This window comes from Denticeps clupeoides, chromosome 12 (genome assembly GCF_900700375.1).
Source record: "Denticeps clupeoides chromosome 12, fDenClu1.1, whole genome shotgun sequence".
Lineage (NCBI taxonomy): Eukaryota > Metazoa > Chordata > Actinopteri > Clupeiformes > Denticipitidae > Denticeps > Denticeps clupeoides.
In genome coordinates this window covers 4,058,665-4,085,536 of record NC_041718.1, presented here as the reverse complement: position 1 = coordinate 4,085,536, position 26,872 = coordinate 4,058,665, and the positions used below count along the sequence as shown (strand labels likewise).

Below are 26,872 nucleotides of genomic sequence, written 5' to 3'. Positions count from 1 at the left end.
AAATTCCCTTGAGTCTCTTACAGGGATTTTTGGGTGCTCCCATGACCACCTGGGTGGAGGTGGCCAATGGGAGGCAAGGACAGGACTCCTCCTGAAGCTTCTAAAGAGAGTGGCTGGAGCACGCCTAACCCCAGCTTTAGGAGAAAGTGCTGTTGTCAGCGGAAGGTCGTCTTCCTTGCTAATCCGACCCACACTCATCTTTGGCTCTTTATAAGAGTGAGAACTGGAGAGGTGCATAGACCAACGCTGACGGTCAGTGCTTTCTCCAAACCAGACAAATGCATTTTAAAGTAGCCTGGAGATAGAAATTCAGTAGATGCATTTAAGGTCGAGGAAGGCCTCTGACATGGTACTTAGGGCAGGGTAGGACCCCATGAGTCATTCACAGTAGATTTAATCAAATAACCAGAGATTAAAAATCTATATATTTTCATATATGTGAATGTTCAGTAATTGCAGTTAGTTAAAACCCTATCTCTCCATATATACAGTACTAATAAAGGTTTAAGACTCAGTTGGGGAACACCCATACTCAGGTCGTACACCATGGCAAGACTGAACCCAGACTAAACAACTCAACAGTGTACGAAAGCAAAGGAACTGGGGTGCAAAAATATTTGGCTGTGGCAGAAGGCAGTTTGTTCACCAAAGGCCTGGAAATTGGTACAATAACGAGTGTCTGCAAGTAACAGTGAAGCATGGTGGAGGTTTCAGCAAATGGAGATTTGATCCGGATGAATGGTGTCCTCAATGCTGTAAAATATAGGCAGATACTTATCCACAATTCCATACCCTCAGGTCCAAAACATACAACCCGTGTAGTTAAGATCAAGGAGTCCTGGTCTCGGCATCATCACCCGGGAAGACACATGGTCAACAGACGCCTTCACATTGGTTAAGCAGGCACAAACATGACTTGAGGTCCAGACATAACTCTTCCCAGATAGCTGCAGGTGCTCTCCTACCGTTACTTACTTTATTTGAGCCCCATTTCTAGCAGTGCACCTGATTTTTGTTGTGATTAGATTAGAATATCATAGTCATAGATTTATTCATTAGAAGATTCATTCTAAAGGATTAACCATTCATGTAATTTCAGTCATTATTTCTTTAACTGTTACCCTGTGGCAGACATTACTGGCCCATGAAATCCAAAACATAAAGATTCACAGTTTTTCCCGAAATGCAATAACCTCCATCAAAAAACATAAGACAATATTTATTTATTGGACCTTGTCTCTTTCTCTTCAGTTTATTTTATATAGCTGGATTTCACATATATTTGTTATATATTCTGTTCAATATATTCATATATTCTGTTCAAATTACTGGCAAAAGCTAAAGTTGCAGGACTTTATTACTGTATTTTAATTTTTACCATAAATTCCCAGGTTTTTTAGGTTCACTATATGAGCCTAAACAGATTTTGCATCTCATCTGACAAGACTGATTGACCTCAATTTGAAGATGGATGCAGATCTTAACACAGACTGGGGCCTTTGCTGTATGGCATATTCTTTCATGTTCTTTAGAACTGCTGAGATGATGTTTGTGGACAGTTAAAGAGCTGCAGTAAACAGATCCCAAAATTATTAGTCCAACATTTCAATTAATTTCAAACATTTTTAAATATAAAATATAGTTTTTATTTATTTATTAATTGTTTGAATTAGTAAGCAACACAAAAAGGGGGGCAATTTACAAGACATTATGATAACGACAGCTGTACCTCAGGTCCAATTCTTTTGGATGATCTCTATTCCATAAAAACATAGAGAACATAATGATTAAGCAGACACAGTGATGATGAGACAAACCACACTCATGTATTGTTTTACACACAACAAAGTACAGTTTTCTTTTAGAGCCATTGTGATGGTTTTCATGGGACACTCTCCAGAAATGAAGAAGAAAATTCTTCTCTTCATCTATTCATCGTCCATCCTGTAAAAAGTCAACTTCAGGACTTCACTGCAGCCCAGCTTCCCTATCCTCCATCCTCCAATGGCATCCTCAGGGCATCCCACCTCCACCTTGCACGGACATGTCTGCTTCACCTACAAGAGAGAAAAGCTTGGGGGCATTGCCACAAAGTTCTCAGAACCTCCGTAACTGGTATAGTACTGAGGAGCAGAGAGCTTATTCTGATGCTGTTATCCACTTTGGCCGCCTGTATTCCCTCACTTGATCATCAGATGAGTAAGAGCCGAACCCCCATCCAAAAAAAAAATCTCTATAGCTGGGGTCATGGCAGAGTTTGTAACCAATCTCAAAAAAACATCCACATAACCTTTAGCTTTAATCTGAAAATGTATTTACAGTCCATAGACATGTCATGCAATTTGTTCTGGGTTTAGCTGATGAACAGGAATTCAGTTTTCCAGTTTCCAATTTACCTAATGAAATGTTGCTGTGAAGGTGCTTTACTTCTGTGTTAATATAAATGTTAAATAATAAACATGTTTTTTTTTTAATAAAACAACAATCTAATTTCGACCACCTTTGTGAGGATGTTGTAGCAAGGAACAATATTAACATTTATATTTGTACAGACTAGTGAACAAATGTTGCATTTGAAATACAGGGTAAAAGTAAACGTACTTGTATGGAACACCATTTTTTGTTCAGTTTGTGTATTTTTAAGCACCACTGATAAGTGATTGCTGCCAGGGGGACACGTTCCTTGATATTCCTGTTCCAGAAGGAGGCAGTCTCTGAACCAAAAAATATTTGCACTAACCCACTGGAGTCAGCGTGCTTCCCTGACGTCCCCATTTCACCAGTCACTGCTGCAACAGAACAGTGACAGCGCCCCCCCATGGCCATATTGGGGCCACACAGGATTTAAAAAAAACTCCACTGGTTCACATTTTACTATGAATCAGGTTTTTTTTTGTCCACCATGGGTCAAAAATGTCACAGTCCCTTAGAGAAGACACTTCTATCAAACAACAACACAATCCGTTATAGCTTTACTACAATAATAAATATAAAGAATAACAATACCAAAATCTTTGCAAAGAAGGACCTATACACAAAAACGTTGCTTTCTGTACTCGACTTTAGTACAAATAAAATCCACAGAACCCTAACTATTTACAAACTACAATAAATACTTGGTGTGTCTTTTTGTATTATGAACCATGGGTTTGCATGTCACCATTTTTGTCCATTCAGCAGCTCAGGACTCTTCGGACCATCATGTAAAGTCTTTCTTGATGAGTTTGCAGGGTGGAGGAATGGAGCAGGTAAGAGGACAAGTCCCCTCATGTCTCCGCGGCGAGGGTCTGACCCTCATGATGTCGGCGGTTGCGGGGCTTGCGCTGTTCCTTCAGCTCCTTCAGCTCCTTCAGCTCCTTGCGTTTGGGTCCAGTGTGGACACCCTGCTGCTCTCCCTGTTGCCAGTAGTCCTGGCAGTACTGGTTGATGAGACCCATCTCAGGCTGGCTCAGGATGGTCAGCAGATCTTTGTACTGGTCAGCGGTGGGGGTCCAGGAGCTGGGGGACGAGGGCTGGGGGGCGAGGGCCTGGGCCGTGTTCTGGAACGGGGCCGGCGCAGAGCCGGGATGGGCGTCAGTGAGGATGGAGTTCACCGTGTGGGAGGAGAGCACCACCAGCTGCAGCTTCACCAGCGTGTGCTTGAAGTTGTTCTCGGTGGAGGTGCACTGGTACACGCCACTGTCAGACATCTGCAGCGAGCGCAGCAGCAGGCCCTGCTCTGTTTTCAGGACTCGGCCATCGGAGCGCATCTGAGAGGGAGAGACAGGAAGCCAGTACAAGAGTTCAAAGTTCAGCTGAAATAATTGCTCACGATCCCAGAAAAATGTGTGGTCACACATCTAGAAAAAAAGGTAACTAATCAGTGACCACAAGGCCTGTCAAATGCTTGCTATATTAGCCAAACATTTTTTTGGTCAAGCTATTCAAATTGGTATGTACAGATTAATCACAGGCCTTTAATAATCCGTCTCTGTAAAAGCGGCACTAGGATCAGCCAAAATGTAAAAAAAAAAAAAATCTCCCACCCTTTCGTGTAATTCTTCCTCAAAAGAGAGAAAAAAGTCAGATTTAATGGTCTGGGAAAATGGTTGTTGACAGAAAATTCAACAGCAGACAAAATAAAAGATTTCCAATCAATTTGAACATTGGCTGCATGGAATTCAAAAAAACCACAAACCTCCTTCTTCCTGTCGCTGTTCTCCTTCTGCAGATGCCATTTGATTGACACGTGAGGAGACCTGGCTTGGCACTCCAGGTAGGCCGTGCTGCCCTCCACCCCGTACTGCACCGTCTCAAGGGTGTTCTTGTTGGCTGAGACGGCGGATTGATGAGACATTACTTATAGAATCCCTCCGACCTGGCACGGCTGAAGGATGTGTATGACTGCAGACTCACCATTGGAGTTGTAGCCTCTGCACTGCCTGATGGGATTGCCGTATTTCACATCTTGACGACGGCTACGTCTGAGGTGCAGATACTCGTATTGTTAATTTTTTTCTTTACATTTTTAAATAAGTTGTGTGATTGCATGGTGCATTTTAAATGAGCAGGCTTGGCATACTTGGCATAGCCATGTTTATTGGTGATTTATTATTTGTCATTGAAGAGCATGCCTCACCTTTTCTGGGAAGCAGAGTAGCGGGAACACGACTTGCCGTCCCAGGCGCAGTAAGGGTCTCTGGCCAGGCAGCAGTCGGCACAGGCTTCACCGTACACATCACAGCGATGTAGCACCAGGTGGGTCACGCCTACTACCGATCCCACATACAGTTGTTGCTGTATGGGAGGAAAAGACACTATAGGTCATATACTAATCTATTTAGGTATGAAGGGTGCGGTCAGGTGCACCTACACTATGTGAAAGTGAAGTGATTGTCATTGTGAAACACTGCAGCACAGCACACGGTGACACAATGAAATGTGGCCTCTGCTTTTAACAGTGGACAGCCATGACAGGCGCCCGGGGAGCAGTGGGTGGGGTCTGATTATGGGTCTGTTTCCTTACCTGCAAGGCCACCACTTCCCCTATTAGCCCTATATCAGTGCTGAGCTTGGTCCTCAAGCTCATTAATTCCAAACCATGCAGTACCGTACTCATAAATATACTACAAAATATATTATAATTACATGAAACTAATGGCTGAATTATTACATGTTTGCAGTTGTTTGCTGAAATCATGGCAGTGGAAGTATTCACATAAGGTAAAAAAAATGAGTGGACTCTTTCAAACAGCACTCTTCTTTGTGTGAAACCGTGCAGCAGATGAACAGTTCATACCCTTTTGGGTGAAATCTTCATGGTGGTGATTGGTGTTGGAACCTGGAAATGAAAAAAATGACAAATGTAGGTGTTTAATTACACATCCTGGCGGATGAAGGCGATCAAGTTAAAAGAGAAAGAGACTCACTTTAAAGACCTCCACCTCCTCAAGCACCAACTCCTCTGTCTGCAGGTCATCTCGAGGAAGAACAATAACCTTCTGCACTGTTCCTCTGTCTGAGGGAGATAACAACAATAATAATACCTTTTTTTGATACACCTGAATTTGAAGTAAACACCCAACATTTAGGTCAAATTCATACAAACATCTGGTCAAGAACATTTAAAGTATGTTCAAATTGAAGTACAATAAATGCTACGTTTCAATACAAAAATAAAGTTTCAAGATTTCACTGTCGGTTGTTTAATGTGCAGTAAGTGTTCATTTAAGTTCTTAAGTATGAGACAGATTTGTATTTTTGTATGAATGAATATCAGCCACACTGTCCTGTAAGTCTTGATAAAAGACAGATCCGAAGTCCTCACCTGTCCCCAGAAAGAGCACCTCATAGTTCCCATCTGCAGCGGCCACCTGGTCCACAGTGATGGTGGTGAACTCATAGTCCACGTTGGTTCTCACCACCAGAGGGCGCTTGTGCACTGGGTACACAGCGTTATACATGGTGGGGTGGTTCCGCATGAAGTTGATGACCTCGTCTGGGTAGTCTTTGGTGGACTTCATGTTGGGCGTGAAGGTACCACCAGGACACTGGGACATTAAAAGGCTTGTGTGAGTGTGTTTGGTCAGGAAATGCTTGTGAGAACGTGCTGCGTTGTACTCACGGTTCCGGGGCGTGGGTATGGAATTTTTCCGGTATATGCAACCCACTGGTAATTTGGCCCTTCTTTGTGAGCAAAGGGTCCGTTAAAGACCATCCTGACATCCGCCATGGAGTACACACACACTGCTGAGCCCTTAAAAACAGATCTGCACACATGCACACAGCAAAATGTCAACCGTTGTTTCTCGCTTGCTTTCACATGCACGCACATACAGGCTACTGTTTTGAACTTTGACCCTGCTCCTTATGAATTCTGATTCAGCTGCTTGCTCAATCCACACGGGAACACTCTGTTAAACAGGAGAAACCTTTTCCCTCTTTTGTCCAAGAAGTCTGCTGTGCCAAAACATATGAAAAATGGAAATGGAGAGGATATTTCAACACTAGAAAGAAGTCTTTTTCTTAGGGGGAGAAGAACTGAGATAATGAATATGGATGATACAATGGAGACCCCCAGGAGAGGGAAGGTACTCTATGCCTCCAGCCTGTGGAAAAGAAAGCTTGAGCTTCCTTCCCTAGTTATCTGCTCGAGCAAATATAGCATATAATATAATGGTTTTGCATAGAATTTCTAAGGAATTATTATTTTCTCATTAAATAAAATGTTCACATAAATATACCACACATATTTGAGTACAAAAAGACCCAAGATAATAAAACAAAGTTTAGGTTAAATTGGCATAAGATATTTCTTTAGTCTGAGTAGTGCAGATGACAGTCAAGTGAAATGGGTGTTGTCATGTTGGGGTTCTCACCCAGAGACAGAGAAGACGCCATAGATGACTGGATTTTTGGTATCCTGCGTCTTCTGTATGTACACATCCCCTGTTGTACAAAAACATATACATTAAAATAATGTACCATTGTGAGGGTGTGCAAGAATATGATATCTCTACACTTTTCAAGAACTTCCAAAATCTCCCACTTCAGCTCATCATAATCATCAACCAGCCCTGTCCCTTCAGTTTTTCCTTCTTCTTGTGTGATATGGTGCTAGGAAAAATGATCAGAGTAATCATAGTGAGAAAAAAAAAAATCTAATTTATCGCTAGAGCAGGAGAGTGACAGGTGAAAACCACAAACAAGAACAGGAATTCAATTTTGGCACGAGTGGAGAAAATCCATAATGCAAGTGACGCCAGTCTGCAGCAGTTCCTGGCTGGTCTGTGTGTGTGTGTGTGGGCGTGTGTGTGTGTGCTTGATTAAGGGAGGGGGAAGGTGTGGGTAAAAGGGGAACTTCAATCTAGGGAAAATTGGGATAATTCTGAACATATATATAATGTTATAACCATTGCACATAAATTGAACTTCTAATAGTTGGACAAACACACTGGACCGGAACTAGCACTCTGCATTGCTCCACTATTGCCCCTCTGGTAATAAAATGACAGAAGAGACAGAAGAACAACTTGGCAGCTATGAAAACCATACCTGTCCAATTTTGGACCAACAAAGAGACGAGTTTAGCCTATGTATGCTGAATATTATGAAACAATGGAAAGCCAAACAATTATCATATTTGATGCAACAGTTCAAATTCATAAAGACGCCCCAAGCAAATGGTACCAGTTTGCCGCTAGCTCATTTTTTGGTGTATTATATTTTGGGCAGCAGGAAAAACTGTAATACAAGCAAGCCAGACAACCACAGGTCCTAGAGATGGACCTTCATCTGCCACTAAATTCCCGTCTCAGGTTTGGACAAGCATCGTAGTCTGATTAACTGACCAGGATGAGTTATATACCATGGACTCTGCATGGAAACATATGGTCTAATTACATTTACAGCAGAGCAACTTACATAAGTGGTTTAAAATATTGAAATCCATTGTTTGGTTCACTAGGACTCGTTCTGTAGGTACCATTTGCTGAACAATTCAAAACCTAACAATTTTTTATATAGAAAGTGTACATAAAAGCTCTTTTTAGTCCACATAGGTCCAATAGGTCCAAATTTTAGTCCAAGGTTTGGACATCTAGTGGAAGTTCATCCAACAAAACTCACTGCTCACACCTCACTGCTCCAACACCAATCTGAAGTTTGCTGAAGACAGGGTGATGATGGGGTTAATTAACAAGAAGATGGCCTACATGTAAGGTGATGTCAGGAAAACTACATCCAGCTGAACCAAGACCAAGGAGCTGGTGGTGGACAGGACTAAAATCCCCTTAACATCAATAGTACTCCAGTGGAGAAGGTGAGCACCTTCAAATATCTGGGTGTCCACATCTCGGAGGACCTGACATGGTCTGAACACATCCAGGTTCAGACCAAAAGGGCAAAACATCTCCTGTACCACCTGAGACAGCTAAGAAAGTTCAGGGTGTCTCGAGGCATCCTAAAGACCTTCTACATCTTACTTCATGGTTTGATAACAGCTGTGTCCAGAATCACAAATCCTTACAGAGGGTGATCTGTGCGCCAGAACCCTGCTGCAGGTGACCTCTTCCATTTCTGAAGGACATTTACACCAAGAGATGCAGGACCATCAACCCAACAACAGTTTGTTCCAGCACCTCAAATCAGGCAAAAGACCCAGAAGCATAATGGTCACACCTGAGAGACTCAGAAGGCTCAACCAGGACATGCCACTGTATCTCACACCCTGACCAACTGAATGTTCTAGGTTGTCTTTTAATTTCATCACCGTTTTTTTTTTTCACTTTAACTCACTACTGTACAATTTTACTCAACATTACATACTGTATCAGTGCAGAATCCATAGTCACCGCCCACTGACGTCTTTCTGTGTCTCATGTTCTCCACGAACATTAATATTTGCTTGCATTTTAGCTTCCTGACCTTTCCTTTCTTTTATTATTTCTTTTATTAATCCTCTTTTATTCTGTTTTATGTTTTCCCCCATGTTGTATTTGTATAAATTTATTCTTAACAACACACAGCATAAATGGAGTGGTTCAGGACACACTTCACTGCCTGCTGTGCTGGTATAACTATGATCGTCACAAATTCAAAACTTAAAGAAGCAGAATGAGACGTGGCTAGATTTCTGTAGAGTAGGAAGTGGAAGAAGGAGCTCCAGTGATTTCACAGCGGCCCACTGTGTGTACAACACGCTGAAGAATGCAAACATGACTAATAAAGCCCAAATCCCCACACAGAAGGCAGAAAAAACACGAGGTCAGCAGCTCCATTCAAGAGCTTGTCGCTCAGGCGCAATAAAATCCAGAATTAATAGTCGGGCTGCAGAGCCCTGCAGCGAGAGAGGAGAGAAAATTATCTCCTGCACCCACTTTTGTTATGAGAAACGATGAAATTAACCTGACATTACAAATGTCACTCTCACCATGGCAAACAGGCCTCTGCTTATTTTTTGCGCAGAGAAGACATTTGCTGGGACAGCAAAACCAGAACCCCAGAGCATAATCAGCACACTGAACCCCTTTACACCTCCAGAATCCATTCCATATCATTATTGCTTACATTATTGCATTAATGAAATGTAATTACTGAATAAAAAAAGAAAAGAAGGTGCTAAGGTGTTTAGGGGTTAATAAACCCTTTTACAAAAGCATATGCTTTGATTAATAAAAGTTTCATATCCGTATACTGGAAGAATGTTAGGAAGATTTTTTTATTTTTGCTTAAAATTATGTTGAGAGAAATAATTGATGAACAATGGTAACTACATTCAATCATTTAATCAGAGATCAGTACAATGTGAAAAGGGCAAATTCATTAATTCATTATAATATGATATCATATTATTATAATATCATTATGATAATAAGCTCAGACATGAAGTTTGACATGAAATTCAACTCAAATATGGGAAATCCAGACAGAAGGTCCGTGAGAGAATCAAACTTTCCAGTGTCCAGACTGCATGTGTGTGTGTGGGGAATTTAGGGGGCAAATCATCTACCATCAGCAGCTATTAGCAAATCATAACTCCCGATTCCCACTGCCGTTACGAAGATCTCATTTCAAACAACGATGGAACCGGCAGAGCTCCAGTGACTCCTGCTTTCAATACAGCAGACATATGGAGTCTATTGACAATCTTCCCACATTCAAGAGTCTCTTGTTTTGCATGTCACTACAGATCTTTCTGGACGCATATGGACTTTCAGTCTCCATCTGTCAGAGTCTCTAATGTTTCCGACGCATCGGAGGCACAGTTATGAAACACCTCCTCCCACGCTTCAAGCCTGAATCAAGCAGGCATCATAAAAGGGAAAATGTCCCAGATGTTCTGCTCGGCCACTGTCTCCTATGTTGTATACAGTAATCATGTGCTGACAATGTTATTTGTCACCAGGACAGTCTCTGCTGACATTAGAACATGCATGCCACACGAAACATTCCTGAACAGAACAAAACAATAATGTCAGTGTGATTTGTCAAGTTTTTCTAACTAACAATGAGAGTATAGGTTATGTTTCGGACTGGTTAGTTTAGTGTACTTGTGCTTTTTGAGACAAAAAACTTACTTAGTTCATCAAAATGGGTCTCAACCTTGTCATCTCCAGGAACAGAGCATATAAGTCTGGCTTTCAGAAACGTGCTCCACTTGTTCACAAGACAACAGTGGCCACCGTCATCATTCTGAAAATGGAAGATGACAGAGCGAAAAAGAGAGAAAAAGATTTGAATATATTTTTAATGAAGTACTCCAGCCATTTACAGATAATGGAACCCATCAGAATGCTGTTATAGTGTTTCTAATGCTATGGCCAATTTCCGGATGGACTTGAACTAATAACATTTTCATGATCACCCAGTTTCAAAATGTGTGGATGCTACAATATTGACAATACATTTCAAAAATATACAGTACAGGCCAAAAGTTTGGACACATCTTCAATGTGTTTTCTTTATTTTCATGACCATTTACATTTTCACTGAAGGCATCAAAACTATGAATGACCACATGTGGAGTTATGTACTTAACAAAAAGTGGAGACCTGACCTCCACAGTCACCGGACCTGAACCCAATCCAGATGGTTTGGGGTGAGCTGGACCGCAGAGTGAAGGCAAAGGGGCCAACAAGTGCTAAACACCTCTGGGAACTCCTTCAAGACTGTTGGAAAAGCATTTCAGGTGACAACCTCTTGAAGCTCATCGAGAGAATGCCAAGAGTGTGCAAAGCAGTAATCAGGGGCAGTGGTGGCCTGGCGGTTAAGGAAGCGGCCCCGTAATCAGAAGGTTGCCGGTTCGAATCCCGATCCGCCAAGGTGCCACTGAGGTGCCACTGAGCAAAGCACCGTCCCCGGGCACCTGTCATGGCTGCCCACTGCTCACCAAGGGTGATTGGTTAAATGCTGAGGACACATTTTGCCGTGTGCACTGTTTGCTGTGCTGCTGTGTATCACATGTGACAATCACTTCACTTTATCTTTAATCAGGGTGACCATTTTGAAGAAACTAGAATATAAAACATGTTTTCAGTTATTTCACCTTTTTTGTTAAGTACATAACTCCACATGTGTTCATTCATAGTTTTGATGCCTTCAGTGAGAATCTACCAACGTAAATGGTCATGAAAATAAAGAAAACACATTGAATGAGACTGTACTGTATATTTGTTAATTCCTTGACGGTGTTTCACAGGGCAATTTGAAGAATAAGTTACTTACTTTTCCATACCATAGCTATGGAAAAAAAAATTATCTGAACAATAAAGCAAGAATGATCAAGAAAGATGGTAAAAAGCCCAAAGAAAAGTACTGAGGAGAAGGAACTTGAGCATAGTGAGTACAGTTCTTGTTCTATAAAATGGACATGTTGTTTAAACATCAGTGTAGCCCATGTTATTTTTTGGTCTCTCCGAGGCATGTGAGCTGAATGGGCTTTTAGAGTAAACACTGGCTCTGTGCTCTATTAGTCCCGAGGGTGGTGGACATCCGCCAACTGCAATAAAAGAAACGGCGAGCGATGGCTGGTAAAAAATAATGAACGGCTATAAAATCACATTTAAGTGCAATTCTTCCTCACCAACTGAACCAAGCAGATTCTAACGAGGAACTGCCAGACACATAGATTACAGTTGAGTAATGTTTGTGGAAGGCGTTCAAGAAGTAGAATGGAGGCCAGATAGGTATAACTGAGGAGCCGACGTGCATGTCAGTCAGCACAGTTTATTTTATTTATCACAGTTTATCACAGTGTCTCTTCCTCTCTGTTGTGTCTTTGCGTGTCCTCACCAGGCAAATCCTCCCAATCCTGGACTGAGTCATGGGACTCTGTCCCATATCTGATGCCTTCTCCCGAAAGAAGAAGTACAACTTGTCATCGTTCTTCTCCGCGCTGTCAGGGATAAGTTGAGCATGGACAAAGGTAGGATCTGACACACGGAGCAAGGGCAAGAATGAAAAATGACTCAATATTAAATCAATAACATTTGTATCGTAAATCCATTATCCTCAGAATTTTTTTTGCTCATACATGCAATAATTTTAATCATGTAATCAGGATAACTGAGATAAATATCTTTGTAAACCATTAAGACACACACACACACACACACACAAATGTACCATTAAGCCAGCGGGAGTTGTACTGGTCAGTTCGCATGGCTGTGTGTTTGCCCAATGTCCGAAAAATGGCTGAGTCTGTGCCCATGAAATCGATGTAGACACCAGTGTACAGCTGACCATCTGCCAGGGAGACCAGAAGCACACAGTGAGGGCAAAGGTCAGAGAGAAGAATGCGAAGAGGTGCCAGGGACTGACGCTTACTGATGAGGGATGATACGCTGTTAAGTTTGGGGTCGTATGGACACTTCCCCTTGCCAGAATCCACTTTACCGGGCTCCAGACGGAAAATGTATTCCTGAAAGTAGAGTGAGCACACGCACACATAAATGCCCAGACACACACACACACACACACACACACACACACACACAAAGGAATGCTTGCATCTGCATTAGCTAAATTATATTGGTCAAATGTGGTGGTTTCTGAGTATTGTAACAATATTAGACAAGTCTATTGAAGGGCCAAGAAAATTTGCGGAACACAATTATGCAAATCACTATGGTAAAGCTTGTGAGAATCCCCAGTTATTCCACAGACTGTCAGTGTGTTGATCACTTTCCAATAGAAAAACAACATTGTTCACGAAAAAAGACATTACTGTATACCAACATTTCATCTGCAGTTGGGATTACATTAACTGGTGATTATAAATGTACAGTGATGTTACCTATTATTACTTTGCTACTTTTGACTGATTATTATAATTCTCCTAGTATTTTCTTCCTTAATGTAACTTCCTTGAACATTTGAAAATTGAAATGCTTTGTTAGATTACAAAAACTGATTAAAGTTGGTTAAGCTGTCAGTTTTTTTGTTACTTTGCATACACCATGACATTTTCTGTGGTCGTCCATGCTGTAAAACTCTTCATGCTTCCATCTCTATTGGCCAAGGTGAGACTATTTTATCAGTGTTAGCACTTAGCGTGTGTTTCATGCCTCAAATGTTTTAGGTACACTAAGTAAGATTTACAGATACCTATATCAACAGTCTTCGTGGAAAAGTCTTCTGGCAGGTTTAAAGCGGTTTATTAAAACAGTTTTTCTTCTGCTGTAGCCAGGGAATAAATCACTTTTAAAGTCTGAAGTGATAATTACACAAAAGAGCGAGCAGAATATCGCAGTGCCATATTCAACACAGAAGGCTGTAATCCGAAACAGGCCAGCAGCTGGCCTAAGAACCCCATGAATCAAATATATTCACAGCACGCTGCGAGACCATCACCATTAAACTGGGAACTTAAATAATATATCAACACATGGTCATTTCGGGAAAGATATAGGTTGCATGCTTACTCATTATTTTTTATTTTTTATTAAAGAACATGTAGACTGACATCATCTATGCATGTGCTGTGATGTACACTTATAATACGAAATCATACCGGTAATAAAAATGCCATGTGCTTCATTGTAGTTTATGGAACAGCAATTTGTTCCAGTGTAAGTGTCCACTGACTCCTTAATATATAGTGTATTTCGAGAACTAATTTAACATTACAATGGCCATATTTGCTCCCATTATTCTTTTCCATTACTGCACCTCTGGGTTTATGCATTAACACTCTGAAAGACTGTGCCAACAGGGCAATAGCGTCTTTTTATTTATTATGGTTCCAGACTAATGGCAACTGTCTATCAGCTTCACCATTCCCCAGTTTGCCCCCTTCACTGTTCCCACCTTTGGCACAGCGGGCTCGGCCGTGGCATCAAGGTCTGCTGCCCGGCTTGTCCGCCCTCCAGCCCTGGCCATCTGATCGCTGAACAAACCCTAAAAAACACATAAGAGCCAAAGCGTGCGGCCAGATTAGACCTTGCGGCCTTTTTCGCGGTATGAATGGAAGAGGGTTCCACTGAATGAAAATGTGCGAAGATGAGAGCATCTGAGAAGTCGGTAAACCACCTGATGATCATGTGACCATAAAACCAACAAAAATTAGTCATTTGTTCGAGAAAAACAGGAAAGATCAAGGAAGAAAATTAATTTAAATGTTAATAGATCTTGAGTATGTAGAAAAACAGTTAGTATCACAGCTGAATACTGAATCCTTTCATGCTCCTAAGTAGCACAGCACATGTCAAAACGAAGGTGAGATGACACCGGATCAGTCCGCAGACTGACAGCACAGACTGCAGATGGGGTTTTACAAACTATTTTCACTGATGAAGGGAAGAATACATTTAAAGATTAAGCAGGTCAATCCCATGTATACAAAGCAGGACTAGACCAGCCTTAGAGGAATGGGAACTTAAGGAATGAGCTTAAGTTGTTAAGGGATACTGGGGGTAAAAACGCAGAGATAGGGGTGACCTTTTGACTTCTCAACTCTTGTTAGACAGGAGGTTACCTGTGACCTGCGCCCTCGATCCACATAGGTGCAGATAGGGTTGTAAGCTCCAGTTCCACACACATACAGGTGAGTCCGGTTCCAAGGTTCTATCAGACGGATATAGTTTCCACATTCACCCTATGGAGCAACATTTTAAAAAGGGTTTAAAACATTTACAAAAAATGAATGATTAAGTCCTGATCGGGTGCAAGTCTACTGTTGTTCAGTCCACTGTTCTTGACAGCTCAATGTCTTACATTAATGTCTTTTCCAGATAAGATGCATTCGGTCCTCCTCTGTTGCGCAACAGGCCAGTGAATCTACGAGATAACAAACAAACAAAATGAATATCCCACAGACCATGAATTCTAAAGTGCAACGGTCAGGTCAGCGTGGGCCTTACAATAAGGGGTTCTTTGTTAATGTCGTGCAGGTCCAGGGACAGGATGTAGTCTTTGCTGCCCACATACATGCGGTCGTGGTCCTCATCCATGTAAAGGATTCGGTAGTCCGTGGAGTTGAGCAGGAAGGAGAAGTGATGAGCAGTTCCTGTGGATCTGAGTTCTAAAGAACAAGAGAGAAAACACAGAAAGAAATATAGTTATTCATATATAATCATAAAAAAAGACCAATTACTGGCCATATATGACTATAGGTGTGTACTTACATTTTCAGTGCAGGTCTAACAAAGGTTAGAAAAATAGTGTAGTAGTAGTCTTTCTTTGCTTTGGCCCAATAAACAGTCAAACTTTTCCCCAATCACATAAACGCATAAAGAAACCAGGCTCACACACACGTCCACAGCTCAGATCCAGCTGACCAGGGTTCCCACAATGTCAGCACAAACCCACACCTGAAGTGGTCTCCAAAACCTCTCAGAGTCGACTGCAACTCTCCCCCTTCATTTTTACTGCCAGAAGGCCAGACGCCTCCGATTGTGTTATACCAACTTTGTTTGGCTGGGCCGGGTCTATGTGCCGCTGGTTTTCTGTGAAAGAGCAGTAGTTTGGAACTTGTTTTTTGGTTCTCAATTAGTACAGGCCCAGCAGAAAGAGAAATCTCTGCAAAGAGGACAAAGATTGATTATTTCAGACAGCCGTCAGAGAAGAATGTGAACTCTAGGTCTTAACGGAATATTTAAGCCTGTTTTGAGACAGACCACAAAAAAATTTATAAATCTAATTACTACCTTACTGTAGCATCACGTCCAATGTACCAATCTCACCAAACAATAAGGGTTTTTGTGTTTTTTTCTGTTGAAACCTTCATTTGTTAAAGTAATCGTACTATATTATTTAATATTGGGTAAAGACTTGTTTATTCATTTGTATAACATTATTATTACAGTTTATTGATTTCTATTTTTCTCCAGTCGGATTCCTCTCTGAGAGTTAATGACGAAGCAGATAAGCACAGAGAAGAGAACAGAAGACTCAGTAGAGGACTTACTTCACATTCTCCACTGCTCAGCGTAAAATGAAATGAGAGCCACTCCATTACAGGCTTTGTGAATTCTACTTCAGTCTGTTCCGGAGCAGGTCAAGAGGTAAACCAAGGTCGCCCAGGCCAGGTGCAGGCTGGGAAAATGGATCCTGATTTCTGCTCTCCATTCCCAGAGGACACCAGCCGTTGTGGTCCTGTCTGGTGCCAGTTGAATGAGCCTGGAAAACTGATCCCACTGTCTGGAGTCTCTCTCTTTCTTTACTACATTTCCTTATACCCTGCATCCACTTAATTACGAACATCACAAAAACGAGTAGCCATCCACTAGAATGAGGTTCTCCAAAGAGATTAAAGTGGGAGATGTAGAGAGACAGAGCCAGAGACAGAGAGTCTGTCCAGTTGTTGGTGTGATCACTAGCACCATTATTCCTCTCTGTGATGGTTGGAGCGTAAAGGCTCTGTCATGGTTTCAGCTGGTGTGAGAGGCCAAATGCACCATGAGATGAGCTTACAGAGAGACAGCAGCTGGGACACAAACCCACAGACTTAGAAAAAAAAACCCACAGTGCCAGTCCATGAAGCCTGAGGAGTACAGATGCTGACACGGGCCACATTTACAGACATCTGCAGTGGTGGCAGTTCTCAGGTGCCACTGAGCAAAGTACCATCCCTACACACTGCTCTCTGGGCGCCATTCATGGCTGCCAACTGCTCACTAAGGTGAAATGAAAAGGTGATGGTGAAATGCAGAGGACACATTTCCTTGTGTCACCGTGTGCTGTGCTTCACAACGACAATCACTTCACTTTCACTGTTATCTAAGCCACTGTGACATTCAAGCACTCCTCACCATGTCTCAAAAACCTTTAATTCACTTTCTCAGTGGAACACACAGCTTCAGATCATCTCAACATCCTGCTTCAAAAGGATGTTTGGTTCAAGATGTGGGTTTCTGCTAAAAAGGTCAATACAATTCACATTCCACATTTTGGAAACCTTAAAATACTACAAATTCAGACCAAATGTAGACATACAACATCTGACTCAAGCTTAAATATCTATTAAGTCAAGTCAGAATCTTTTGTGCAATTTGCCAATTTGAAATGGAAAGCCAGTAATGTTGGGGTTCTTTTGGTGCCAAAATGTCAAAGTAAACGTATGCGGTTTATCATGCCAGAGAAAGAGAAAAAGACGCATTCACAACAGAATAATTACAGTCTAGCTTTACAGAAACTGGATCGTGTTATATGGCTTGTTTCAATGGATAATTCTGGTAATTATGCTTTGGGAAGATCACAGCAATACAGTAATGATGTTAAAAGCACACATCACTCTGTCAGCAGTCAGCTCCCATACCCACAGCCTCCAGTAAAATAAAGGCCTTTGTGCGTTCCGGCTTCATTTGTACTCAAGCAGACCTGGAAACCTCCCGCACACTATCCTTTCTACTTAATATGACCCATTTAAAAGCTTAAAGAATCCATATAATTTCATTTAAATTAAAGGACAACAATGCTGTCGTAATTTACAGTGCCTTTAATTGTAGTGTTTTTAATTTCCGCAATGTAAAAAATGAGTAGGTGCATCAAAACTTTTGTTTTGTAGTGTAAATATATTAAAAGTGAAGCAGATATTGTCAACTGTCAAACTGCTAATATCAGAGATGGTCACATCCCACACAATCTGCTTTGTTCTGTTGTTTTAATTACTATAATAATATGTCCCAATTCGAAGGTTGAATCTTCTGGATTGTTTGCCCTTCATCCAGATCATTCCTCTAGTGGCTGAATACAGGCTCCACCACAATCTGTACTAGAACAACTACTGTACTGTATTGTAATTATGCTATATTCACTATATTCTGGTTCATGCTCATGCTCAGACAGTAAGCCATATCAGCAGGTACCAGTGTTTGCTGCTACTATCTACCTGAGTGCCATTACTCTGCACTCATAGAATTGAATGGGAGAAGGAAGCGGGCGAGACACTTTCCTCAATTCATACCGCAACCAGTATTTCCTTTGAAACAGTTTAAATGCTTATAGAGCAACATATACAGGCTTTAAAATAATATTGTAATATTTTTAAGCTATATTGCAATACACATTGCGATATATCTTGATATCTTCAATTTCTTGTAAATCACTGTATATCCTCTGGATCTTTGTATACGTTATCTTGCTGTACTTATAATGGCAATAAAGTCTTCTATCTATAAATGCTAAATTCAGCCCTTTATTGCATAAAATGACACCAATATAATGAACGTAGACAAAGTTTATCATTGTAAATGCTTTATTCTAAACCAAAGTATAATATAGATAAAGTTCACAGGTTCAGCTGCAACAGATCTGCAGTTTTTGAAAAGTGGCTCACATTTTTTTAACTGGTCGCCACCTTTTCTGTCACTGAAATGCTCTCACAGTAGTGTCTTCTAAGCAAAAAATAGTAAACAGGTAGTTGATGTTTTGGATGAAGTGTCCTTAAGTCTTCTTATTGTCCAGATATTTCAGCTGCTTAAACATTCATGACGTCATGGCATCCTAGTGGAAGTGAATAGGTTTGTAGGATGCCCATGTTGTGACATATGTTTAAGCAGCTCAAAAACCCAATTATAAAAACAATTTCCAGGTCTCAAAAAGATGACATATCTGGGGAAAAGGGGATGCTGGTCTCCCTAAACGAATCCAAAAATGACGCAGATTCACTTCTCTTCCTGCAACAAACCCGTATACGCCGGGGGAGTTTTCTGGTTGGGCAGGAAAACAGAGCTGTTGGCAGAATAGGGCTCGGCAAAGAGACTAATTTTGAAACGATTAATCTAGCAATTATTTTTATGATACATTGGGTAATCTGATGATTCATTTTTCCAAAGCAATTAGAATTCTATTTCGCTCGGTTCTCTATTATTTCCACATTAACTTATTAATATACCAATCTATACATTATGATTACATAAATGAATGAAAAAAACATTAATTTCTTAACAGTCCAATAAATGTTTATTGCTCTAAAACTAAAAAAATTCAAGTAAGGGTGAAATAGGTGCAAAATAATGACAATGCTCTCAATTGAAAGAGTACAATAACCAAAGTAAATTTGGGGGCTTGAATATAGAATGGGTTTTACTGCTTTAATAAAAAAAAAAAGCAATGGAAGCTGGCAGCCCCCGATGGTATACTTCCTAAACCAACAGAATTTAACAGCCATGATGGGGTGCTCGCCCAGGGCACCAAACATGCTAGGACCGCCCCTGGCCTGAAACATCAGCTGGGTTTTTCACAGATACCAGGGTTTATGCTGCTTAAACATTCTTCACATCATTGGTGTCCTATACCCCGCCCACTCGTGACATGGAAAAAACACTCCGCCCCCAGCTAAGATGTCCTCCTACAACAACACTGAGTACAAAGTACGAATTATGTAGTAACTTCTTTCTACATTGAAGAACGTCCATATCTTTGATGAACGATGAAACGTTGAAAGATGTTGCCGCTATTCAGCACCGCCATCTTTGTATTGAATTCAATGCATCTGGCCGCAACGTATTTTTTGCATTGATGCAATCAATGATGATGATGCATTGCACCAGCCCTACGGCAACGAAGCGAACCTTGAAAGCGAAGTACATGCTGTCTGTTTAACAATAACAATAATGGTAGAATTTATTGTTGTTGGTTACAATAGAGTCATTTACTACATTGCATGTGGAGCAAATTGTGAAGCATTGAGTATATTTGCCCACCACTAAATACAATAAAAATTTTTTTTGAAAAGCAGAGGATTCGGTAAAACTCTTTTTACACCCCACTCCATACAGTCCCAACATGACACATTCTCTGAGGAAATGGGATCCCGTGAACATCAGCTCAATCTTCACAGCTTTTCACTCCAGCTGCTGAGAGAAACTAAATACTGTCAGGCTGCCTCTTATCACTAGGCCACATACAGCGTCATGCCATGAAAACTCCACTGTGTGTGTGTGTGTGTGTGTGTGTGTGTGTGTGTGTGCGTGTGTGTGCGTGTGTATAAAAGAAGATTCTCAGGTGTAGCAATGATTTCAGCAACCATGTCTTTAAGAGAGACAATATAGGGACATAATGGCTTTATTTCTTCCAGTTTCACTTGCATAATGAGGTGTTGATTAATGCAGCAAAGTTTAATGTGACAAGGCAGGTTGTGTGTGTGTTTTATTCACCTGTGCTCTTTTTCTTTCTGACTAGTTGTGTGACAAAAGACGAGACGTGTGAACCAGGATAAACTTAATGGGAGAAAAGAAAGAGAAGACACGAGAAGCAGAGCAGATTAGGTGATGGTGAGATAAGAAGATATGACTTTTCAAAAAGGAATGCTTCAGAAGCATGTGAACACCACTCTCTGGCGAACCTCAAATAGTACAAATCCAATTAAAACAACTGTTATTTTCTATGGATAGTACACCGATTTTGAGATTTAATGAATATATGTATTTATTCATTATTAACTACAGAATTCCTCTGGAACAAGTGGGTTAAGTGTCTTTCTCAGAAAGTGTTGTCCTTACCACTAGGCTAATACTGTATAGTACCAGACATGCATCTGAAATACAATCTCAAATACATGCATCTCAAATATAATAATTTATAATGTCTGTTTTAAAAGTCCTAAAATTAAAATGATAGAAGGATGAATTTAGGACTGTAGGTTAATTATGTGCTGGATGCAGTCCAGTATCTGTATATTTGAGAGCCAGGTATCCTTCACTTCCGATGTGGTGCCTAGATGCATGAATTTTTTTAAAGTCAATGTCAGGCAAATGTTAAGTAAGAGAGAGCCGGTGCTTCAGAAAGTGAGATAGAGAAAGAGAACCACACCTCATCACATCACTTGAACTAAATGCTGTCAAAACCATGCTTCATGACAGCTCTCCATAACACCTGGAGGAAAAGGAGATAGATATTGTGTTTGGGCATGTCAGCACTGCTGAAACCAAGTCCATGTAAATGCAATCCATGTCTCAAACCTACAATAAAGGTTGTTTTAATGTTCTGGCTGACCGATGCAATTCTCTCACTGGACTGGACTCTCACTGGAGATGTGTAATTGGAAAAGAAAAGTCATAAAAAAACAAAGGTTTTCAAGATTCAACATTCAACATTCAAGATTGGTTTATTGTCAGTACAACATTATACACAGTATACCGTGTATTCAAATCCCACTTACTACCATTGTGTCCCTGAGCAAGATACTTAAGCCTGAGTGTCTCCAGGGGTGGACTGTCTCTTTAACTACAGATTGTAAGTCGCTCTGGATAAGGGCGTCTGATAAACTAAAGCTTAATTTCATGCTGTTTCACGCTATTTATTTAGAATAAAACACTCAGAACTACCAGCAGAATTACTGGATGTGCTTCAAACTAGATTTAAACTAAAAAATGGTAAAACTGTGCATATTAATCAAATGATAGAAACAGTGTTTAGCCAAACCAACCCTTGTTATCTACGACAGCAGGGGAGCCCCAATTTGTCTTGGTGCACATGGTCTTAAATGCAAAGAAAAGGAAATCATATGAAATGCTGTGACTCAGTCATGGCTGCACTGATTAGTGTACACGCCGACTGACAAACTCACTTTCTCTCCACGTGTTTGCATTTATCTGTAGAGGAATCTTTTTTCCATCTTAAAAAAAAAAACATTACTGCCACACATGGTAAGGATCTGGTATTTTTAAATAAGGGTGACAAGAGAGGAAGCCACACACACACACAAAAAATTAATGAAATACCTGAAGTTTTATTTCAGTCTTGCGGTTGGCAAAAAATACTGAGAACCCTTCCCAGACAAAAATAAATCCCCCATCCCATTCCTCTTTTAATCAGACAGAATATATTTCAACACCCCGCTATCTGAGATACCTGCATAACACCTATTAAAAAGGAACCTGTCGTCTATCTCTTTGATTTTCTCTCTGTGCTGCTTCCTCCCTTTTCACTATGATCTCACATGTTGCCTCCAGTCTGCATACCTTCCTGGTAAGATAACGGCTGCTAATCTACCCGTCCCCGTATCGCCTTATATCCTTGCTAAAGCAGCATGGGCCAGGTGAGAGTGAGCAGTTCTGAAGGAGACACATGGACGAGATACGGGTGCATGTCCAACCTACACACCCTGCCGCAAACCAACATTCCATGCTAAGACAAAATATCTAACAAAATTATTCATGCTTTAAATCAGTGGAATTGTCCAAAATTATTTGTATTACAAATCTAAAAGCTAAAGAGCGTTAAAAGAGTGGTTAGTCACACCAGTATCCATTTCCTTACGGCACCTTCTCCACTTCCTACAGTGTGTCAGGGGTTATCACACTACAAGTGACAGCGCCTGAGCCGATGGGCCCCACGTTGCCAGGTCAGGGTCATGGAGCCACCAGGACCCCCGCTGGGGCCCCAAAACACACCCACTTGACCCCTGCTGGAACCACACAAAACAGGGGTCAGCCCCAACCAGGAACAGGCCGTCGCTGAGCGCCGTAGCCAGGCAGCAGGGTTTAATGCCATCTGACAGCCGAGGGACGCCAGGCTGAAAGGGGCGATTGGGCCTGACCCTTGGCGGAAAGAGGAACTCTCCCACTGGACGTGAAAGTTGGTTTATTCTACAGGGTTCAATTGTGTTAGTGCTCATAGAAGCTCAATGAAAGGATTTCAATGGTGGGCCTCAGACATTTTCAATATCTGTATGGCTTATGTATAATCTGAAGTGGGAGGTCATTGATATGCGTCGCTGAGAGCTAGAGGTCAGGACACTGATTCCTGCTCTTTACCTTCATTATTAGACTAAGATCTGAAGTAAGCAACCATCTGTCTGCTTATTAAGCCTTGTGACAGAGCTGGACCATGAGCAAATATTAATTACCAAAGTGCTTTTTTTCCAGTTGATTTGTGCTGTTGTAGTGGGTGAGTGGCACCCGCTAAACAATCAATGGTAATTACACAGGAGCATCTTCTCAGGATCTCAGTGATTACAGCTGATGAGAAATGAGTCACGGGCTCATGTCAGCCTGCATAAAGTTCAGAGAGAATGCAAATGAAAGTGAGACGATGAAGAAAGGGAAAGTATGACTGCACATGAGTTCCATTTCCATTTATCAGACAACAAGGATGGGCAAGTCAGATACTTCATATTTTCTTATTTCAATCAGATACCAACAATGATTTGGAAGTCATTCAGGCCACAATTTGAACATATTTTCCAAAAAATATGTAAGGCTCATGCATCAATTTCCATTTATGGTTATTTGGTAGAGGAAATGTTGCACAGTGGCTTCTTAATCTAAAGCACAATCATGTATTCTATCAGCTAAGGATAACTGGAACGCTGTTCCAATACATGCTTAACTTGGCCAAACCACAATTGCAAAGCCCAGCTCCCGGGTAAAACACCACACATGTGCAAAGCCAATTCTCAATGCCTCTACCAACTAGAATATAAAACATGTTTTCAGTTATTTCACCTTTTTTTGTTAAGTACATAACTCCACATGTGTTCATTCATCGTTCTGATGCCTTCAGTGAGAATCTATCAATTTAAATGGTCATGAAAATAAAGAAAACACATTGAACGAGAAGGTGTGTCCAAACTGTACTGTATGTCATATATGATAATGGGACATACAGCACATATGATAAAAATTAACCCTGCTGTTTCAAAAAGCGCATGGTTTGCTCTGTGTCTACAGCATGAAAAAAAGTTGGATTTTCTGCCACGCTCCAGAATAAACACAAAACCTCCCCAGATCAAGGCCTGCTGTCACGACTACGGACTTACGGGGGAAGGAAGCGCAGAGGTCTGACATGCTGGGAAGGGGGTTTTATTATAACAAACAATAACGAAATACAAATAAACAGCGGCGCGGTGGCCGAAAACAATTTAACTTAAATTACGAACATAAACTAACCCGTAGGCGTGTGGCGATTGCCAGAACTCAAAACACTCAAAACAAAACCAGGTCAAGTTCGTGCAGAGTCCACGAAAATGCCAGCGACCCCGAACGGGCGGAACCTTCCGGCATTTATGGGGCGTCAGGATTAAAGTCAGGTGTGGAGGCCAGCTGCAGGCAATCCTGACAGAGCCCCCCCTCCAAGGGCTACGTCCTCGGAGCCCCAACAGTACCATCAGTGGAGGCGGCGGGGCGGACGGCGGCAACCACAGGGCTCCTGCCCTGCTGTATCCTCCCCTTGGAGGACCCGGTCCCTCGGGCTGGCTCCCCGGCGTGGTCAGGCGTGGCGGCCCCGGTCCCTCGGGCTGGCTCCCCGGCGTGGTCAGGCGTGGCGGCCCCGGTCCCTCGGGCTGGCTCCCCGGCGTGGTCAGGCGTGGCGGCCCCGGACCCTCGGCCTGGCTCCCCGGCGTGGTCCCGCTTGGCGTCGCCCCGGACCCTCGGCCTGGCTCCCCGGCGTGGGTCCCCTTGGCGGCCCCGAGACCCTCGGCCCTGGCTCCCCGGCGTGATCCCGCTTGCGGCCCACGGACCCTCGGGCCTGGCTCTCCGGCGTGGTCCCGCTTGGCGGCCCCGGACCCTCGGGCCTGGCTCCCCGGCGTGGTCCCCGCTTGGCGCCCGGACCCTCGGCCTGGCTCCCCGGCGTGGCATCCCGCTTGGCGGCCCGGACCCTCGGCCTGGCTCCCCGGCGTGATCCCGCATGGCGGCCCCGGACCCCTCGGCCTGGCTCCCCGGCGTGGTCCCGCATGGCGGCCCCGGACCCTCGGCCTGCTCCCCGGCGTGGGCCCGCATGGCGGCCCCGACCCTCGGCCTGGCTCCCCGGCGTGGTCCCGCATGGCGGGCCCCGGACCCTCGGCCTGGCTCCCCGGCGTGATCCCGCTTGGCGGCCCCGGACCCTCGGCCTGGCTCTCCGGCGTGGTCCCGCTTGGCGGCCCCGGACCCTCGGCCTGGCTCCCCGGCGTGGTCCCGCTTGGCGGCCCCGGACCCTCGGCCTGGCTCCCCGGCGTGGTCCCGCTTGGCGGCCCCGGACCCCTCGGCCCTGGCTCCCCGGCGTGGTCCCGCATGGCGGCCCCGGACCCTCGGCCTGGCTCCCCGCGTGGTCCGCGCATGGCGGCCCCGGACCCTCGGCCTGGCTCCCCGGCGTGGTCCCGCATGACGGCCCCGGACTCCCGTACCTGCACACAATAATCAGGGCCGATCCATCTGGTACGTGGTGGGCCCTGTCTCCACATGTCCCCTCTGACACATCTTGTGTCACCCCCTGCACCGCGCAGGGAGATTGTCCCAGAGCCTCCGGCGACTGTTCCAGGCACCCCAGGCTGGTGCCTTCTGGGACTATGCAGCCCCTCTCGCTGCACGGCCCGGTGCCAAGGGGGGGGGCATTGCCAGACCATCCGGCTAGCCCCTTCTGCGTCCGTTGGGACAAGCAGGCCCTCTTCCTGCCTGTCCCAGCTGGGTCCTCATGCCTACCCGGGGGCTCTATGGCGCTCCACCCCTCTGGAGGCAGACGCAGGCCCATGCCTGGCCCGCCCTCCTCACTGGCTACCGGAGGACCCAGCTCCATCGCTTCCCCACCTCCCCTCCCCTCAGGAGGAGTCCCCAACCCGAACTGCACCCCCCCAAAAAATTCTTTGGGGGAGCACCCCCCCCGGCTGGACTTAGGGGTACCTTGGGGCTTGTCCACCTCGCCTTGGACCAGCACATTCGGGTCAGGAACCTCCTCCCTGGGGTTCGGCTCCGCGGCTGGGTCGACATCTGGTGGACACAAAGAGGGGAAGTGGGGGCGACATACGGACACATATGCCACACAGACACACACAGACAGAGACAGACAGAAGAGAGGGTCGTCTGGATCCCTCTCTGGGCTCTCCGGGACCTCCTCAGGGGGCACAGCCAGGATCTCGGGAGGAGCGACCTTCTCGTCGCCCACCAGTGCTGGGTCTTCTTGCCCCGGATCCTGACTGGCACTGGATGTGGTGGAGGGGCAGAGTTCGATCCCTGGCTCAGGCCGATCAAACTCCGCCCTCAGTCTCTGTTGGAAGTCCCGAAAACTCCTGTCTGTCTCTCCCTGCTGCCAGAGGGTTGTGCTCCAGCCCCATGCTGATCCAGTCAGACACGTGAGGATGGTAGTGATCTCGTCTGTGTCTGCTGCCCCACTGAAGGGTCCCGGGACAATTGGGCGGTCCCACCCTGGGCTGGGCACGTCGCTGGAGATGGTGGTAGGTGTGTGGTGTGGAGGGGGGTGGACGTCTTCTCCAGCAGGTGTGGACGCTGGTGCTGCGCTGCCATTTTGCTGGGGAACGTCCGGGCAGAGGGAAGGCGGGTCGGCAACTGGAGCAGGAATGGAGGATTCCCTGCGAGGCAGTCCCGGCAGCGCAGTTGCTGGCTGGCGACCTCCCGTCGCCCTCTTCCACCAGCTTTCCTCACACTGCTGGGAGGGACGTGGGTCTCCACGGACCTCGTGACGCTCCTGGATGGGCGCGATGGGCGGAGCCATCCCGGCACCGACTGCCCAAACGGCGTCA

General features: G+C 43.8%; 1 protein-coding gene across 6 annotated transcripts in view; it reads right to left on the bottom strand.

Annotated features, from left to right (window-relative positions):
• Positions 1-1,622: 1,622 nt before the first annotated feature.
• Positions 1,623-26,872, bottom strand: part of sema3fa (sema domain, immunoglobulin domain (Ig), short basic domain, secreted, (semaphorin) 3Fa) — a 45,852-nt gene continuing 20,602 nt past the window's right edge. For 2 of the 6 annotated variants that reach the window (XM_028997956.1, XM_028997963.1), the window contains 17 exons: positions 15,339-15,499; positions 15,193-15,255; positions 14,954-15,073; positions 14,287-14,376; positions 12,805-12,898; positions 12,604-12,723; positions 12,271-12,410; positions 10,557-10,671; positions 6,858-6,927; positions 6,104-6,248; positions 5,807-6,029; positions 5,409-5,497; positions 5,279-5,320; positions 4,619-4,776; positions 4,396-4,463; positions 4,178-4,311; positions 1,623-3,749 (listed from right to left, as the gene is read on the bottom strand). In XM_028997956.1, coding sequence (XP_028853789.1) covers positions 3,267-3,749; positions 4,178-4,311; positions 4,396-4,463; positions 4,619-4,776; positions 5,279-5,320; positions 5,409-5,497; positions 5,807-6,029; positions 6,104-6,248; positions 6,858-6,927; positions 10,557-10,671; positions 12,271-12,410; positions 12,604-12,723; positions 12,805-12,898; positions 14,287-14,376; positions 14,954-15,073; positions 15,193-15,255; positions 15,339-15,499 — 2,315 coding nt within the window. In that variant the 3' untranslated portion in view covers positions 1,623-3,266. Of the gene's footprint in view, positions 3,750-4,177; positions 4,312-4,395; positions 4,464-4,618; positions 4,777-5,278; positions 5,321-5,408; positions 5,498-5,806; positions 6,030-6,103; positions 6,249-6,857; positions 6,928-10,556; positions 10,672-12,270; positions 12,411-12,603; positions 12,724-12,804; positions 12,899-14,286; positions 14,377-14,953; positions 15,074-15,192; positions 15,256-15,338; positions 19,455-26,872 lie in introns of those variants that run through there. The other 4 variants (XM_028997961.1, XM_028997962.1, XM_028997960.1 and 1 more) reach the window with 4 other exon arrangements.